This window comes from Mus musculus, chromosome 6 (assembly GCF_000001635.26).
Source record: "Mus musculus strain C57BL/6J chromosome 6, GRCm38.p6 C57BL/6J".
Classification (NCBI taxonomy): domain Eukaryota; kingdom Metazoa; phylum Chordata; class Mammalia; order Rodentia; family Muridae; genus Mus; species Mus musculus.
The window spans coordinates 82399669-82419367 of record NC_000072.6 but is presented as its reverse complement, the minus strand read 5'-3'; the positions used below and the strand labels follow the sequence as shown (position 1 = coordinate 82419367).

The following is a 19699-nucleotide window of genomic DNA, read 5'->3' as shown; positions in this document are numbered from 1 at the left end:
TTCCAGGAGAACCCGGTTCTTAGTCAGTGATCGGAAGCTTGGAAATGCCAGTTCTGATATCAGTAAGGAAGCAGCCGCAGCCGCAGCCGCAGCAGGGCAAACTAATGCAGGGGGAAGGAGGGCAAGTAATCAAAATGTGAATTATGTTGTTTCATCTGGGCTGTTGCCTAAAGGTGCCACCCACATCTGGGGTGAGTTTTCCCCCATCTGTTAAGGCAATCAGGACAGTTCTGTAGGTGAAGTAAAACTATTCAGGTGAGTAATATGTGGTAAGTTGTTATCAAAACCAGCCATCACACCAGGTCACTGAAAAAACAAGATTATTCTAATTTTGCTGACACTCCAGTTGAGTCTTGGCTTCCTGACTTCCAGACCCTCACCATCCCATGTGGAAAGAAGAGAGCATTTTAGGAGCAAATTTAAAGGGTGGCTCCAGAGAAGTTTCGGGCATGGGCTTTTGCGTGTCGTCTTGTGCCAGCTCTTTAAAGAGCTCAGGTAAATTAAGATACAACCTAGCTCCCTTTCACACCGCTCAAAGAGTAGGTAATGAGAGAGAGCGCATTCCGGCCTTGAAATACAGATGAAACCTTCCCGTAATAAAAAACCCCCGTGAGCCCCGCCTCCATGTGCTTTTAACAGCTGTGTGTCTCTTGATTCAATTCAACTTGCTAAATCAGTCTGAGGCTGTGGAGAGAGTGGAGCAGTAATTGGGGACCATGAATTTGTGCCACGGGACTTGGAACAGCTCAAACTGATTTGAGCTGGTTCTAGCATTGGTGAGACTCCTGGAAGCCAGAGGGCGCTATCTCTGCTTGTTTGTTAGGTCTAGCATTTCAGACTGTCCATACCCAGGAGTCACTGAAGTTCATGAGGACCCTGATGTCACTGACGACCAGGTCCTCAGCATCCCGGGTGGGAAGAAAAAAGAATTTGGAAAACCAGTTTAAATGATGACTCCAGAGACATCTCATGAGGCTTTATGTGTGTCATATGGTGGTATCTCTTTGAATAGCCCAGCTCTGTTACTACACTAACTAGTTATAGCCACTCTCAGGAGTGCTTCTGTCTTGAATTCTAGCTCCCTCCGGCTCTCTGGGACTATTTAGAAGAGCATCTAAGTAGGGTTTCCTTTTGTTTAATGGATTTCAGAAGCAGACAAATCCTCTTATGAAAACATATTAATTAACCAAGAGGCCATTTCTCCAGAGTAAAATAAAATTAATAAGTCGTACAAGGTGGGTGTTTAAGTTTGTGCTCCCAATCTCATCACATGCTACTAATGTGCATATTAGGCTTTTAAAGATTAGTGTCTCAGTTATAGTCTACAGAGCCCTGACTACTCTGTGGCCTCCCTGTGTGAGCTTATGGAGGTAAGGAGTGGCATAAAAGGACACTCACGTGCTAGGCTTGAACTGTAACCATAGAGCATAATTTCTTTTTAAGAATTGTTGTATGTGTGAGAGCATGCAGGTGTTCATGGTGTGTGTGTGCTTGCGTGTGCATGTGTGTGTGCGCACGCATGTGGATATGAGAAGCCAACCTCAGGCTATCTTTCCACAGGACATAACCACCTTGCATTTTGAGACAGGCTTTTTCATTGGCCTGTAACTCACCAACGCAGGTTGGATGTCTGGGCAGTGAGCCTCAAGGAGGCATTGTCTCCGTCTTGCCAGTGTTGAGGTTTACAAACACAAGCCACCGTGCCAGGCCTTTTCACATGGGTTCTGGTGAATCAAATTTAGGTCTTTATGCTCCCACACTCAGATTAGCACTTTAATGACTGCGAGAGCTCCCTGGAGCAATTAATCATACATAGAATAAATATATATTGATACAATATAAATAAAATATATTGCGCTATGTATATATACTTGAATATATTCCCCATATTATGTAATTGTTTATAATAAAATTAATAGATCATAAAAGGTGGGTGTTTAAGTTTGTGCTTGCTGTCTTCTCACAAGCTAGTAATATTTGGCTTTTAAAGCTTGGTGTCTCAGTTATATTCTACAATAGACAGAGCAGGAGGGAGATGCCCAGAATTATTCTGTAGCCCCCCCCCCCCAGTAAGAGGAGGAGCCAGGGAAGGAAGGGGAAGTGGTAAACTTGGAATATGTGGGATGAGATTTCCCATGATCCAATTCTTGTAAGTTAGATGATAAGATGTTAATGTTAAAAAAAATAAAAGGAAACAGTAAAAATTTGAAGAAAGCCAAGGGAACAGAGAACATGCCTTTTAGGAACTTTAAAATAATCCCAGTGGAAAGGGTGGGTGATCCTTCCAGGCACTAGGTGCGCAGATCTCTGCTGGGAAAGGGGCTCACATCTGAGGTACATCTCTGGGTAAGACCCCATGGGGAACCCTCAGATTCTCATCTGTGATGCCTCCTGCAGAGGGTGCTTCTGACACTGCTGCTCAGATAGCTTGGGGAGCCGGGAAGGCATTAAATAAATGAGACAGAGGCGCTAAGGAGGTGGTCCAGTCAGTAAAGGGCTTGCTGTGCAAAAACGTAATGACCTGAATTAAGATGCCCACATACAAAACACAAAACTAGGCCTGGGGGTGCATCTGAAATCTCAACCCCAGTAGGCGTGGATCACTGGAGCTCACTGGCAAGCCAGCCTAGTGAGTTAATGAGCTCCAGGTTCCAGCAGATAACCTGGTTCACAAATCTAAGGTAGACAACAACTGAATAAGACATATCTAGTGTCTATAGGTGCACTTGCTCACACAGAAACACACACATGTACACGCACATACACATACATACACACATGCGCACACTTATGCTTGGAAAGACGTATTGATGCTGCCTAAGTAGCCTCTGTGTGGAGGGAAGTGGGCTCTGTGGTGCTCATAAGTTGCTGTGTGTGGTTTTCTTCGGATTTGTAGAAATAAGAACCTAACATACTGGAGCATTTTTATTTATGAGATTTGTAATTTTAATTGCCACGTTCAGGAGGATTAGCAAATGTATTTTGTATTTGATATTTAGATACACGCTCACTGGTTTTGTAAGCCGAATTCTCGGGCAGTTGGAGTGCTTTAAGAGAACGCTATCTTGGGGAGTATTGAGGTATTCTGCTCATGAGACCTATGCTAAGTCCTGAGAGGATGCATGTAATTCCTCCTGTTAGGGGTTTGATGATTTTAAGAAAAAAAGAAAAAAGGATGTATTAAATTTGTAGTTATAGTTTGGAATGTTTAGGAAGAACTTAATTAGTCAAGTTTATAAGTGGTGCTTAGGTTTTAAAGATTGCATTTTGATTTGCTAAATTTGGAAGAGCTGTGACTAACTGAAAATATGTAAAAAGGTCTTGATTAGTTTGGAAATGGTGTTGAGATGCTTAGGGGTGGGGCCCCGTCTCCTGTTTAAGAGCTCACTGAGCGTTAGTCAAGGGTCAAGAGAAAGTGGTGCCTGACGGCAACACACAACTGCATTCAGGACAGTTTCCGGATTTGGAGGACGTGGGAAGGGCCAAATGAACACTGTATTTTGATGAGTTAGATGTCAATGAAAACTTACCCAGTGGCAAGGAACGCCACCTCCCTGAGACAGTGGTGCTGGGACACATTAAGGTTTGGGAGAAGGTGTGTGCAACCTGCAGCCCTTAGGCTTCATGCACCTGTCGATAGCTGGACCCAACCCAAGACTGTAAACTTAACAAGTTGGTGGTTCTTAAACATGAACCTGGCAGAGGATAATGTCATTTTACAGTGCCAGAAGGTTGAAGATGCTCAGTTAATGCAGGGTATGGGAGAGGCTTTTAGCTCCTCTGCGGCACGAGCTGTAATTATGTAAATGATGGACTTCTAGCAGAGTGTGTACATCTCCACGGGTGGCAGTGGTGCTGACAAGCATTTAGCCAGAGATGGGCGGCTCAATCAGGGAGATCTTAAACTATAATCTCATCGAGGAAAGGTGCTCCTCCTTGATGTTATTATGCCTGATGTGGAAGAAAGCTGAGGAGGCTGAGACAGAAGTGGGGATGCCTAATGGATATGGGATAAGTCAGGGTGTATTAGAGATCATGATGCTAATTACCACTAATGGGGTCTAACTGGGTGCCAATGATCTGAGACATTTTTGTAACTTTTACTCTCTCTTTGTGACAATGCCCCATAAGGTTAGTTTTTTAGAGATGTAATATATATATATATATATATATATATATATATATATATATATATACACACATATATATGTATGTATATATATGTACATACATATATATATTTAATTTCTGTGTATGTGCATGCCTATGTATGGGTTTGCACACATAAGTGTCATGCCCATGGAGGCCAGAAGAGGGTGTCAGATTCCTTGGAGCTAAAATGACAGGTGGTTGTGAGCCTCTGGACATGGTTACTGTGAACCGATCTCTCTCTGGTCTTCTGGAAGAACAGCAGTGCTCTTATCTGCTGAATAATCATCTCTCCATCCCAGGGTTAGTTTTACTGAATCCATTTAATTAGACATGAAAGCTCAGCTAAATCAAGTGATGTTTGTATAGCTGGGGCATGGCAGAACCAATGCTGAGATATACTTCCCGAGCCCTCTCATACTGACCACAGCTGGTTTGTTTGCTTAAGGGTGTGGGTTCTGAGAATCAAACTTGCTTGGTCCTGATGTTGGCAAGGAAATCCCTTTACCAACAGAGCCAACCCCTACCATAGATACAATTCTTAAAGCAGTTCATGTGTTAGGGTGAACCTCAAAGTCTCATGAAATCCCTCTTTATTCCCTGGGGTCCCTCCTTCAGAGACTCTCCTACTATCCATCCCTCTAAAGTACAATTCCTGGGGGGCATGAGAGAGCCACACAGTCAGTTTCCTGTCCTATGGCTTCCATGGGCCACTCTGTGCTGGAACTTTGTTGTGCCAGAGTACTGGGCGATTAGATAAGTGCTCTGACTGAGTATAGCACAGAGCCACGTCACATCCCCAGCCCTGGACTATAGACACTTAGCTTCTGTGTGTAGGTCTTGGAGGGCTAGATAGAGTATAGTTTTCAATAGGTGTTGACTCAAAAGGATGAGAAAAGTAAAGTTGGGGGAAAACCCACAGATTTGACAACAGGCTTGGGAAGATAATTGTCTACACAGTCCCAGAATGCCTGGGGCGATCAGTAGTGTTGTGGCAATGATCAATGCACGATTCAACTTACAGGTCTTCTCCTGGGGTTTTGGGATCATCGAAGAATGGATGAGGAACTAATGGGGATTGCCAAGTGGTATGAGGAAGAAACGGGGTGAATTAGAACTTGTAGGTATTTTAGAATGGATGGAGAGTCCTTAGTGAAAAGTATTTTGTGCAGACAGCTCTTTATAGCAGACACTTAGCAATGTTTTTCTTATGTTTCAATGTAGAACATTTTACGCATGCTTTAGGAGTTGCCTTATACACTGAACTTGGTTTTCAGATCTTCTAGTGAGTGGGATGGAGGCACACTCAGCTGGTCCATAATGAACACAGAATAGTAAATTGCTATTGCCAGGCACTGTGTAGGTGCTGGGAACAGGAAGCAGATAAAGCAGCTTTGTTGCATGGAACTTGCAGCCTAGTGGGCAGGAAGGAGTGTCAGAGGCTAACACATCATAGACAGTTCCAGAGATAGTAGAGAAAGGCTGTGGAAATAAGTAATGACATCTCATTTAGACCAGCATGTCAGAGTCAGCTTCTAAGTACAAGTGTTCTGAGCTAAGGACATGGGCGAGTCCTACAGCAGCACATGGTGTTGGGCAGGGTCATGTCGACAGGACGGATGCTTCATTCTGGTCACCTTCTTGTAAGAGATCCCATCAACAAACAAGAGTAGTAATGAAGATGGAAAGATGAAAGAGTCATGGGCAGTGAGTGAACTAAAAGTGAGGAAGAACCAGGGGGGAGAGGGGGAATATCCTGTAATGGTTGACATAGAGAGGGGAACATGAGACCATTAGAAACCACCCCAACCCAGAGATGCCGATTTCAGTTCTACACAAAGAAAGGATTTCTAATGTGACAATCAAATTGAGCCAATGAGACAAAAACATTCGAGCTGTGTTTGAAACTCTAGCTCTGCCCTATCTGAAGGGTTGTGAGTTTGAATTTGTTTGGAGGTGGAATTGTGAAGGTGGCACGGAAAGAGGCCTTACATTTCCTGCTTTTGGTTGTGGCTTTCCTTGACTATCGTCAAAAGGCCACTGTGAGCAGTCATGAGTGGGCTTGTGCATAGACACAGACTTAACATCCATGTTTTTCAGGCTCTGAGAGAGTGGAGAATTGACAGACAACAATAAAAGATGTTGTATCTAATATTCATAGCAAGGTAGGCAAAGAATCCTACTTGCAGCAGGAGGGCTAGATAAGACAACGAATTAGAAAGCATACAGAAACAAGACATCATTATCAATTTTATTAACATGAAATCTGCCTAGTTTCCAAGTAACAAATATTAGTAAATCATTGTGAGCATCTTTGAACTTAATTAAAATACAAAGCTACACATTCTTTTCTCTGCAACCCACTCCTCTTCTGCCCCCTCCACCTCCTCCTTCTCCTTCTCTTGGAACCAGTAAACCTCTCTCACATTCCCATGGGAGGTCTTTGCTTTGTTTGCAGCCCCCTCTTCCCCAGTGTGACATTGGTTACTCTGGGTTCTATATTTACATATGGTTTAATCCCTGAAGACTGAGTGAACAAGGAGAAAGACACCAAAGTCATAGTGCCTCAACATTTGGGGGCAAAAGCTGAGCCCAGTGCTTCCAAATCTGGCACAGAGCAGATGCTCCATCAGGATTATGTGGCTAGTTAAGGAGACGTTCAATCCCCATGCTGCTGCCTCTGTCCATGGTCTGTGGACACTGTCTCTTTACAGGTCACCAGTACTCTCTAACTTTAAAGCCCAGTGTTCTTGATGTCCTTGACTGTAATGAACATGAACCAACACAGGTTGCTTTTCTTAACTTTTGTCTCTTCTACCTCTTCATCTGCTTCTTTCTCCTCCTAGTAGGACATTCTTGTGACAGTCAAGCCTTTCTCAGGAAGCACATATCTAAGTAGAAGAGGCATTTCCTACTTCTATTCAACCAGATGGCCATCACTTCTTTGAGTAGAAAATTTCCCAGTCTGTGTTTTGATCTCTAACTCATTTTCTAACCCATCTCAGGAACTTCCAACTCATCAATGTGTCTTCACATCAAAAAAATTGGACTCATTTTCTTCCCACTTAGTCTTCTTTCACCCATCCCACGTTATATGAGAATATAAACCTATTCATTCATTTAATCTGCTATCCTCCCACAGATATGTTTGAACTCAATGCTTCTGTCATGCAGTTTTTCTATCTTGGATATCACCTTTTATAAATATGTACATAGGTACATAAATAACCTTCCTCTGAGAAGGTGTAGCCACCTTCTGCAACCTTCTTCCATCATCATGTGATCATCATTGCTTCTGACCATGAACTCTCTCCTCTTCCCTCTTGTAGAATTTACCCACACAATCTTCATGAGCCACTTTGCCTGGTGCCTTACATTGTAGTTGTCTCCAAGTCAGTCTTACTCAGTCAACACAGAGCACAAATTCTTCAAGGAAAAACAAAAATTTCTCACTTAGGAACTATCACCTTGCCCCACGTTCTACAGTATTTTCACTTCATTCCTCAAATCTTTTAAGTCCGGAGAAATTTGCAATCCTTGTCTTAGAATTTTCTAAGCCAATAGAAAAATAGAAACATCTTTCTTATGCTTCTTCTGTATGCCTTTACATTGAGAAAAGCTCTCTATTTTCCCCCAGTGTGACCTACACTTCTGCCAGTTAATAATAGTAAGAAGCTGGAAACAACCCAGATGTGCCTCAACCAAAGAATGGATAAAGAAAATGTGGTTCGTTAACACAATAAAATACTACTTCGCTATTAAAAGTGAGGACATCATGAATTTTGCAGGCAAATGGATGTAACTAGGAAATATCATTTAGAGTGAAGTAACCCAGACTCAAAATGACATATATGGTATGTATTCACTGATAACTGGATATTAGCCAAAAAAGTACAGAATACCCATGATACAACTCACAGACCATATGAAGCTTAAAAGGAAGGCCTAAATGTGAATACTTCGATCCCACTTAGAAGGGAGAACAAAATAATCACTAGAGGAAGAGGGAGGGAGGGATCTGTGTGGGGGACACGAGGGGGAGGGTAAAGGGGGACAGGATCAGGTATGGGGGAGACCAGAGAAAAGCCTAGAGGGCCAAGAGAATAAATAGAAATATACAGCAATGTGGGTTAGAGGGCAGGGAGAACCTCCAGAAAGTCCCAGCTATCAGGGCTGTGAGAGCTTCTCAAGACCCACTGGGGATGACCTTAGCCAAAATGCCCTACAGTGGCAAGCTGGGACCTAAACTGATCACCTCCAGGAGATAGGCATGGCCCCCATTTGAGACATGGGTTCATCCACCCAACTCCAAAATTCTTGACCAAGAATTGTTCCTGCCTAAAGGAAATTCAGGGACAAATATGGAGCAGAGACTGAAAGAACGGCCATCCAGAGACCGGCCCAGCTTTGGATCCATCCCATGTGTGCACACCAAACCTTGACACAATTAGTGATGCCATATTGTGCTTGTAAACAGCAGTCTGGTATGACTGTCCTCTAAGAGGCCTTACCAACAGCTGACTGAGACAGATGCAGATGCTCACAGCCAACCATTGGACTGAGGTCGGGGACCCCTACTGAATAGTTGGTGGGGGGACTGAAGGAGCTGAAGAGGATTGCAACCCTATAAGAAGAACAACAATATCAACTAATTCGGACCCCTCAGAGCTCCCAGAGGCTAAGCCGCCAACCAAAGAGCATACATGGGCTGGTCTGTGGGCCCTGCTACATATGTTGTAGAGGATTGCCTTGTCTGGCCTCAGTGAGAAAGGATGTGGTTAATGCTGTAGAAACTTGATATCCCAGGGAAGAGGGATGCTAGTGGGTTGAGGTGGGAGGTGGGTGGAAGGGTGGGGAAGCACCCTCTCAGAAGCAAAGGGAAGTGGGTAAAGAACTCATGGAGAGGGGACCAGGAAGGGAGGGAGGCAACATTTGGAATGTAAAAAATTAAGTAATTAATAAAAAAGAAAAAGAAAAAGAAAGAAAGTTGACATAAGTACCCAGTGACACTCTTGACCATCTTGACACTAGAGAGTCCCAGAAGTTGGGAGAACATGTGACAGAGTGTAATAGGACAGCTCTGGAGAGGAGGTGAGCATTGTACCTTTTAAGAGAAAGACTGGAAGCCTCAATGCTTTAATGTAATAACCCCAGGTTTGACTCACACCCACAATGACATTACAGGTTCCTGATTTGCAAAGACTGGGCTATGGTGGAGGTTGCCTAGTCATGGGAATTCAGGCCCAGCTCTGTTAGTTCAAGAGATCCTGGAACTCTGAGGATGCCTCTGTGTAGGGTGACAAAGGATTGAAGGGACTGCCTTGACATGGACAATAACACCTGGGTCTAGCCAGTATGGTAAGTTTCACAGGTAGACGGAAGGTCTGATAGAGACCTTGAAGCTGTGTATGGTCTGGCCATAATGGATGGGTGCCTGAGGTCAGTGGGCAGAGGTTTTGTTACCATGCATGTTTTCATCTAGAAATGTTCTCTACTCACCCAGAGCACTCATTCACTCTTCTCCTTTTGGCTCTGCATTTGCCCCTCTTGGGGCAATTCTCTTTCTGGTTTCAGGTTGCCTAGAGTAATCCCATTTGGCTCAGAACAGCCCGTACAGAGCCAGTCTGAGCAGCAACCAATGTTTACCTCTTAAATCACTGAAATTACACCTGCCTCTTTTAGGGAGAGAAGCCATTGGTTTTCATAGCCTCCTGTGGCTGTGTGGCTGCTTCTGATTGGCTGAGGCTCTGGGATCCATCTTCTCTTCCTTATATTTCCCTGATAAAATGCTCATCATGAGCCTGTAAACTGAGGTACCACCTCTGGACATCTCTCATTTTGGGAAGCTCGGAAGCATCACACACACACACACACGTCTGTACCATTTAAAGCTAACAAGAATGCGTAAATTTTAAGTGTGACAGAGGAACAGTTCCTTGGGCTTGTTGAGGTGCAGTAGGAGAAGAAACTGAACTCATTTAGCTGTGTTTGCCTCAGAAACCTAACCACTGCTTTCAGAAAATGGATATTTTGGTACTGGAGAGAGAGGTCAGTGCTCTTGTAGAGAGGACCTGGGTTTAGTTCTCAGCATGGTGGTTCACAACAACCTGCATCTCCAGTTCCAGGGGACCCAGTGTCCTATTCTGTGCTCCATGGGTTCCAGGTACTCAAGTGATGCACAAGCATACAGGCAAAACATTCATACACATAAAATAAAATAAAATAAAATAAAATAAATCTTTCTAAAAATGGCACTTCTAAGGATACCCAAGATATAAGATATAATTTGCTAAACACATGAAACTCAAGAAGAATGAAGACTGAAGTGTGGACACTATGCCCCTCCTTAGAAGTGGGAACAAAACACCCATGGAAGGAGTTACAGAGACAAAGTTTGGAGCTGAGATGAAAGGATGGACCATGTAGAGACTGCCATATCCAGGGATCCACCCCATAATCAGAATCCAAACGCTGACACCATTGCATACACTAGCAAGATTTTATCGAAAGGACCCAGATGTAGCTGTCTCTTGTGAGACTATGCCGGGGCCTAGCAAACACAGAAGTGGATGCTCACAGTCAGCTAATGGATGGATCATAGGGCTCCCAATGGAGGAGCTAGAGAAAGTAGCCAAGGAGCTAAAGGGATCTGCAACCCTATAGGTGGAACAACATTATGAACTAACCAGTACCCCGGAGCTCTTGACTCTAGCTGCATATATATCAAAAGATGGCCTAGTCGGCCATCACTGGAAAGAGAGGCCCATTGGACTTGCAAACTTTATATGCCCCAGTACAGGGGAACACCAGGGCCAAAAAGGGGGAGTGGGTGGGCAGGGGAGTGGGGGTGGGTGGATATGGGGGACTTTTGGTATAGCATTGGAAATGTAAATGAGCTAAATACCTAATAAAAAATGGAAAAAAAAATGGCACTTCTAGAAGAGAGGCCCTACATCCACCCCACCTCTATTTACCGAATTACTGGAGAAAACATTAAATTAATAATGCAGTCTGCAATTGAAGCTTTATTTTTCTTTTTGTATATTGGTCTGTCTTAGTTAGGGTTTTACTGCTGTGAATAGACACCATGACCAAGGCAAGTCATAAAAAACAACATTTAATTGGGGCTGGCTTACAGGTTCAGAGGTTCAGTCCATTATCATCAAGGTGAGAGCATGGCAGTATCCAGGCAGGCATGGCACAGGAGGAGCTGAGAATTCTATGTCTTCATCCAAAGGCTGCTAGTGGAAGACTGACTTCCAGGCAACTAGGGTGGGGATCTTATACCCACACCCACAGTGACACACTCATTCCAACCAGGTCACACCTATTCCAACAAGGCCACACCTTCAGATGGTGCCACTCCCTGGTCCAAGGATATACAAACCATCACATGGTCCTATTAATAGATTTGTCAAATCTTAGAAAGACAGCTTAACCAAACCACCTGACTTCAAGTAATTTCTTCTCAGGAAAGAGAGACACTCTTGGAGATTTATGTCTAGGAGCCTGCAAAATGGCTCAGCTGCTGGAGGTACTTGCTGAGTTTTATCTCTGGGATGCACGTGTTAGAAGGAGAGACCCAGACTCCTGCAAGTTGTTCTGTAATCCCCTCACATACACCATGGCACACAGGTGCCCCCCCCATACATACACTGAGTAAATGTAAAAAGATGTATGTCTAGGACATTAATTTTCAAAGTTACTATAATAATGGGAAATGATTGCAGTCATGGAATATAACGCATCTACTAACTGCTCCATTTCTTATGATTCTGAGGATTGAACCCGGGACTCTGTGAGCACTATGTAAGCATTCTACAGCTGAGCTACCTGCGAGGCATCTTATCTTTAAAAATATTTTATGACATGGAATGTCCCCACGCTACAGTTCCAAACCACAACAGTAACAATATAAAAAACCCTGGAGAAGAAAATCAAGAGTCAAAAAATTACCTATTGACAGTTTTTGTTATGTCTAAAATTTACCCCTTAACTTGTAAATGGAGGTATAGAACCTGGATGGAAAGGTTCCTATAAGCCAGCATGACAAGGGTTTCTGTACAGACATACAGAACGTGGCTTCCATAAGGTATTTAACACTCACAAATGAGAATTTTAAGTTTTAGCTGGCTGATTATCACTAAAGGGATCTCTATGTATTATTTATAATTTCTTTACAAATTTATGTCTCTTTCAAAATGTTCTTTTAGGAATGTTTTACTTATCAATTTATTTTCAGTAGTCAATATTCAATTATTCAATAAATAGGTAGGTGAGCTATCAAACCTTCTGTTTTGTGCTAGGAAGATTCAAATGAGTCAGATGGTACAATGTAGTCCTTGCCCTGTCCCGAGTTTACAACCCTTTAAAATAAAGAGGCATAGCTTTTTATCAGATGGTTCATTTGATGCAGTAATTGTAATTCTGGCAATCTTCCTAGTTTAAAAATGTAGAACAAAGTTATGATATGAAATTGTTCAGGAGAGTATAAGAATGATCAAAAATATAAATAAATCTGGAATTGCTTAACCACACAATGGTGGGGAGATGGTTAAATAATAACAGAATTATAAATGCAATACTATGAAGTCATTAAGATTATATTTCTGAAGACATTACATTTTTTATTGTTTCATAGTTTCACACATTTATATAATGAATTCTAGCCATTTTTGCCCCAGCCTCCTGTCTTTCCTCCCTTCCTCTCTGAGGAACCTTCTGCCCACTTCTACTCTTGTCTTCTTTTTGTCTGTGACCCTCTGAGTTTTATTAGAATCTCCTGCCTGGAAAAGGTAAGTTGTTAATGTTCCCTATTGATATCAGTGGAAACTGTTAGTTACAGACACACAGAAAGCAGCCTCCATAGGTATTTAACATTCACAAATGAGAATTTCAAGTGTTAACAGGTGTTATTTAGGATGGTGTGATAACAGTTTGAATTTATGTGTGTGTGTTTCTGCTCTTCCTACTTCCCAAATCTTCTGCAATAATTAAGGCTTAACTTTATAGCCAGGAAAAATCGTGCTGTCATTTTTAAAGATTTGATTCAGAAGTCGCCTGTTAATAATTCGAAGGACATAAAAACATTTAGCACTTCTCATAAGTGCACATCCACGTTGGAGGAAGGAGTGATCATTCCTGCAGAGACAGCTTACAACCTCCTCATTTCCACAGTGATCCGGGGAGAGACTGCAGGGTCACACATGCAGAAGACACCTTCATTGGGGGCTTGAAGGAATGAACCTCCAGAGTGCTTGAGAAGCTCAGCAAGAATAGGAAAGTGCCTATGGGGGACACGAGTCAACCAAAAACTCGGGTCTTAACTTTAATCTGGAGTGTAACCTGGAGCATTTCCCTGTTAGCACCACCAAGCCACATCTGCCCATAATAAACGCTTGGTCCTTCTTGTGCTCTGGCATCCGAGACCCTCAGAGTCACTGGACAGAGCTGTCCCACTGCATTCAGGTCCTGTCATGATTTATAAAGATAAGCAACAGTGGGGCTGAAATCTGGCTCCCTGCAACAATCCAGTGTGAGGACCTCTCACTCTGACTTTAGTCTGAGATCCCTAGAAAACAGCAGGGTCCTGGAATACGTTCCTGGGCAGGCCAGAGAGAAAGGGTGTCTGTTGGGGCGCCATCAGCTGTTCAGTGCTTAGGCTCACATAGACTGGCAGGTCTCCCTGAAGCTCAGGCAAGGCCCCATTGCAGTAACAAAACAAAACAAAACAAAACAAAACAAAACTCAGCTCTAATTCACGGAACGGTGAGAAAGCATGCATGTATGAACAGAAATGTCATGTTTCACTAATATATCTGGCTACACATCAGGCAGAGGGGTATTTTTTTTTTAGCTGAAGGAATGAACCTCCCATGAGTTAAAGGAACATGTCAACACAGAACTATATTACAGGCACACATCATTTTCACTAAAATCAGTATCCGAAAGCTGGCCCAGTCCTAATGATAAGTTTGTAACATAGTTCCTTTCACTAGCAGTGTGAAGAATTGATTGACATCCTGCAGGTAAAACACAAATCAGTCCACACAGCATGTTTTACCTAAGACATGCCATGGAGGAGCTTACAACAGCTGCATGGCACTGCCAAGATAAGAGTAGAAAAAGTATTCACTCACCACAGATACCTAACAACAAATTACCTGTGGTCTTCGTACAAAAGAGGGGTTATAATTTGGGATATATTTTTCCTGGATGTTTTCCCATAGGCTTCTCACATTCCTTAATCTCAACAACAATGGCAAAACAATCCACTGTCAGGTTCCCGTGGCAGCTGCTAGACACACTTTTACAGTCAGTTAACAGTGAGGTAGCCCTGTCCATAGAAACCATGCGTGATAGACCCGAGACACTCAGGAAAAAGTTAATTCCAATCAATCCGTGCTCCAGTCACCGATTTCCCCTCATGACACCTGAAAAGCCATTCATCCCCGAACGCCAGCCTCTGCATTTGAAAGTTCCAACCTTTGCATCTCCAATCGGCTTCAGCAACCCTAATCTGAGGGTTGGAGGCTATTAGTTCTCAATTATTTCTAACAAGCGCGTTTCCCTGTGGATACACAGGCTAAGAAGAACATTGACCTTTGGTAGAAAAAGAAATTTAGACCCCCACCTGGGCAAGCTTCCTGGATCCCTGCCTGGGGAAGCCCTGGGTAGGAGCCTGGTTCTCCATCCTGAGTGGGAGGCTCTTAACACTGAGTTGCTAAATAAGAATCTCAAGTGTTTCAAGGCTGTGGGTAAACGCTTGTCACTCTCCTATAACACTGGGGAGCTGAAGTGGGCATGGAAAGTTCCTATATCTTTGGGAAAGGTTGAAAAAAAAAGTGAGGAGTTTGCTGAGGACTATTTAAAACACAAAGTCATAGTAGAGTGACATATCTAGAGGGGTTCCTGAAGGTCCCCGGCCAACCCTTCCATATCTCCCATCCAGGCACTAAGGTAAAAGGAGAGAAAGAATGCACGAGAAAGAGTAAGACAGGAGATGGGAGTATTGAATGGAAAGGGTGGGAATCTAGTGATGGGTGGAAAAGTAATGAGAAAGAGGTTTGAGCACCTGAGGTCCAGGGGTTCTAGCATACAGCCAGTCAGAGCCTAGGGCATGGACGCACAGTGTGGTTCTCTGGCTACTCTGTATCTAGCCCCAGTCCTCCTTAGCGAATTCCCAATGCTCTGGGCACTTTCTTAATTTTACAGACTCACCTGTCAAAGGCCACAGCTGTCATGGAGTAGATACTGGCGAAGAGAGCAGCAATGGGGAAGAAGTTGTGAAACTTGCAGTAAAAGAGGCCGTAGTACCACACGTTGTGGACTGCGTAGGTGAAGTTCACCACTGTATTGAATGCAGCCATGCAGGCCTCAGCGAAGGCCAGGTTCACCAGGAAATAATTGGTCACTGTCCTCATTCTCTTGTGGGCCAAAATGATCCATATCACCACTACGTTGCCCACCACGGAAGTCACCACGATGACCGTATAGGCGGCTGCCCAAAGGACAATTTGCCAGGTAGGTTGCACAAACTGGTTAGACTCAGAAGTGTTGGTGGAGGTGTTGGGGAAGAGATCAGAGTCCACAGGAAGGACGTTATCCATTTTGCGGCAAGGCAGCAAAGCCCTGGCGTCTACAGGTACTCACAAGTACACACAGAAGTGTACACACACACGCACACACCTCCTTGCTGTAGGACCTTGTCGCAGATGCCTGAGGCTTGAGTCCTGCTACTCAGGAGGTGGGAAGTTTCCTGGGCAGAACTTAGTCCTGGTTAGCAGGAGACTTGTCCACAAGAGCAATGCTTCTGTATAGCTCTTTGCCTGGTCTCTCCAAATTCCTCCACTTTCATGCTAGGCTCTTGTTTGCATTGAAGCAGCTGCACTCCACACGGTTCCAAAAGGCAAGACAACCCGCCTTTTGGCACCTGCTGCTACTAGCAACTCCCGTTAACATGCGTGCAGCAGGAAAGGCAAAGCTGGGTGCTGGGTGGGAGCTTGATGGGGAAGAAGGGCTGCTTGCAGCGCAGCTAGTAAAAGTTCTGGTCCTCTGGCCGGCTTCTGAGGTCCGCATCCAACTGGTGAGCTCCTTTTTTCCGTTGCTTCACTTAGAGCCTCTACTGCCACCCGCAGCTTCCAGGTCTTGGTCCTTCTGTGCTCAGGAGTTAGCAGAGCCTTGGCAGGGTGAGCACTACTAGGCTTTTATAACCCGCTGCAGAGACGTCACGGGGAAGGGGCTGTACCTGGACTGTCTACTCGCTGGTCCCGAAGCACAGCGCAGCAGCTGCGCCAGTTGTTGGCAGCTGTGTCGCTCCACCACCGCAGCCACCACGCCTTCTGCTGCTCGTGACCTGCTGTGGGCGTTCTGCAGGCCGGACGAATCCAGCACTCCGCGAGGGGGCGACAAGGTGGCCTGAGAAGAAAAGACACAGATAGGGCTCTTAGCTGGAATCGCGGTCATACCAGGGATGCGAGCAGAAAGGAAGGATTTTTGGAAGCAGCTGAAGTGGAGGACAGTTAATGCTCTGAGGCTCAGCCGGGGACCGCAAGACAACCTCTACAGAGACGCTAGACTGTGGTGGGAGTTGGAAAGTGTGGGGCGGGGTGCTCACTGCTACACTCTGGTTGCTACCTAGAAGTGACAGGTGACCACACCCTGCTTCAGAAGTCCGGAAGTCAACTTTCCTTCTGTTAAAGAAACCCCCAGACACCTAGCTCTGTTCCCTGGTGGACTGATTCCTCTTCCCTGCTCCCCAGTCCCCCCAAAACACAGATGGGCTCCAAGCATTTGAGAAACCTTTCCCCAGCTACTTTGTTGACTTGGTCCCTCTGTAAGGAGCAGCTATCCGGTGCTCTCCAAGGGAGCCCCGCGACTACCCTCTCAGCTGCAGACACTGGGGACTGTGCGCAGCTCTCTGCAAAGCTTGGTGAGTGCAAGAGCTGGGCAGAAGCCGGCTGGTCTGACGCCTGACTGGGACTGCGGATTCTGGGCTCTTGGCCAGTATACCCTTCGCGGACTAGTTTGCGCCCCCCCCCCCAAGCCGGCAACCTGGCAGCCTCCTTTTCTGCGCCTGTCCAGTTTGTGAGGCTAGGTGAAACTGGAGAGGCATGGGAAGGGTCTCCACCGGATTCCCCGTTCCAGTTTTTCACCCAGACTGAAGGGCAAGTTTCTGCCAGTCTTTTCTCCCTATCCTGCCAGACACCCAAGGCAGTTTCAAAAGGCTAATCTGGTGGCCGGTCAGAGAGCAGATGGGCAAGCCTTCTCCCCCCCCCCCCCCCCCAACATCAGCCCTTTTGAAGAAGCTGAGATGGGTAGAGCTCAGGAGTGTATTCCTGGCAGACTGCCCTTGGCAAGGTTCCAGGAGCTTCCAGCTGCCCCTCAGCGGGTCTCCTCCACCACTGCGGTTCTGGGATCTGTGAGATGCCTGCGGGGGTGGGAAGCACCCGGCAGGCTGTTGCTATGGGTTGCGTCCTTCCTGGCACCAGGGAGAGATGCCTTTACGCACTGGTTTAGCAAGCCCGCGCGCTGTGTCGCACATGAGGCGTTTTGAGTCTGTGTAATTTACTGTCCCGGCTTCAGCCAGGCTAATATTTCTCTGGCCGGGGGGAGGAAAGGGCCTACTGAACTCTGGTTTTGTTGGAGGGTGAGATTTCAGCGCTTATGGGACCCACCAAGCTTCCTGTTTGCAGGTGCCTCCCAGGCATCCCTAAAATCCCCAAGCCCCACAGAGCAAACTCCTGGGATGCCTTTCAGAGAACAGCTCTGCGATCCAGATTGAGAAAGAAAAGGTTGCCTTCTCCACCTCAGATTTCTTACTGCTGAGCTGGGGCTACAGGAGAAGAACTAGGTGAGAGAAGCAGAGAGCGGCGGGGAGAAGGCAAACCCTTATAATCTAGTGCAGAAAGAAGCAGGACTATACAAAGCAGGCACTGTTTCAAAGAGAGACAGCCTCACCCAAGGAGGGAAATGCAGGATGAGCTAGGACAGGAAGAGGCTTAGGTGAGAGAGAGAAGAAAGTTCCAGAGGACCTATGTCACTTTGCTTAAAGTTTACAGATACCATGCCCTTTATTACAAACCACACCCACAGTCCTCTCTCTGACTTCCACGCTTGTTTTGATGAGGCTGGCTTGGGCTGAACTGACAGCTTAGACAAGAAGTACTTGCCACTTGCTAAAGTTATCATCTCTCCCAGGAAAAACTAAACCTGCTCGTGTTGGAGTCACAATTAGTGGAGCAACAGCAATAAACTGTCTCATCCCAAAATGGGGAGTGTCACCCTGACTGCACACCCTGTCTGCACACACACCAACTGCACACCCTGTCTGCACACACACTGACTGCACACCCTGTCTGCACACACAACGACTGCACACCCTGTCTGCACACACAACGACTGCACACCCTGTCTGCACACACACCGACTGCACACCCTGTCTGCACACACACCGACTGCACACCCTGTCTGCACACACAATGACCGCACACCCTGTCTACACACATACCAACTGCACACGCTGTCTGCACACACAATGACCACACAACCTGATCGTACAATTTCTCTCTGAAAGCCAGTTATTTCCCCCTTTAGGCTCGTATTCATTCTGCTCCCATTCCACCATTCTTCCTTGACACACAAGACAATCACCCATCCCAAAGTAAACCCTGTTGACAAAGTAGTCTAAATCCTTGCTTGTTTGCCCAGGCTTTCTGTAGGCAGACAGAACCCCAAACACATAATACCCATGCTGGTAAATGCAAACGGGGGATTTCCATTGTGCTCCGCGTGCTATTTTTCTTGCCTGAAACCTTGTCCAAACATTCCCAAGAGCTGGTCGGCATGGATTTAACTCATTCTTTTCAATGGCTAAATATTATTTTTATGCTGTAAGAGCAGTCTAGCTTGCACATTCATTTTTCTATTCATGAGAATTCACTTGGAGTTTTTTCCACTGAGGACAATGCTGCAGGGCTGGAGGGTGACTTAGTGGGTAAAACTGTGCTTGGACCTTGCAGAGTTCAGTTCCCGGAAAACACCCCTTAGGACTCACAGCAGCCTGTATCTCCAGCTCCAGGGATTTAGCACTTTCTTCTGGCCTCTGTGGTCACACACACACACACACACACACACACACACACACACACACACACACACAGACACATCTTCAAAAATAAACCTTATAGAAGACAAGTTCCTTACTTTTACTGGGGCTATGATGGTTCCTTTCATTCTTCCTTCCTCTTTTCCTTCCTTCCTGCCTATCTGAAGTTCAAGAGTTTGAAACCAGGACCTTGCACAGTCGCGGCAAGCACTCCAGTGCTGAGCAACATCCTCAGACAGTGATTTATTTTCCTGTGTGATGACTTCTGAGTGGAATTGCTGGGCAATGTGAAACACTGGTGATATTCACACAACTGATGCAAGACACCTATTTTCATACTTATACAGCATGATGTTTATGCATATGAAGATCTGATATTAAGTGTGTGTGTGTGTGTGAGCAGAGGGGTATGTGCATATGAGCGCAGTGCCTACAGAGACCAGA

General features: G+C 45.2%; 1 protein-coding gene across 4 annotated transcripts in view; it reads right to left on the bottom strand.

Moving 5' to 3' along the window:
- Nucleotides 1–17365, bottom strand: part of Tacr1 (tachykinin receptor 1) — a 158102-nt gene extending 140737 nt beyond the window's left edge. The window contains exons 1-2 of one of the 4 annotated variants that reach the window (XM_006505863.3): nucleotides 17203–17365; nucleotides 15370–16566 (exon numbers count right to left, since the gene is read on the bottom strand). In XM_006505863.3, coding sequence (XP_006505926.1) covers nucleotides 15370–15758 — 389 coding nt within the window. In that variant the 5' untranslated portion in view covers nucleotides 15759–16566; nucleotides 17203–17365. Of the gene's footprint in view, nucleotides 1–15369; nucleotides 16567–16785; nucleotides 16894–16950; nucleotides 17005–17030; nucleotides 17134–17202 lie in introns of those variants that run through there. The other 3 variants (XM_006505864.4, XM_006505865.3, NM_009313.5) reach the window with 3 other exon arrangements.
- Between the last annotated feature and the right edge of the window lie 2334 nt (nucleotides 17366–19699).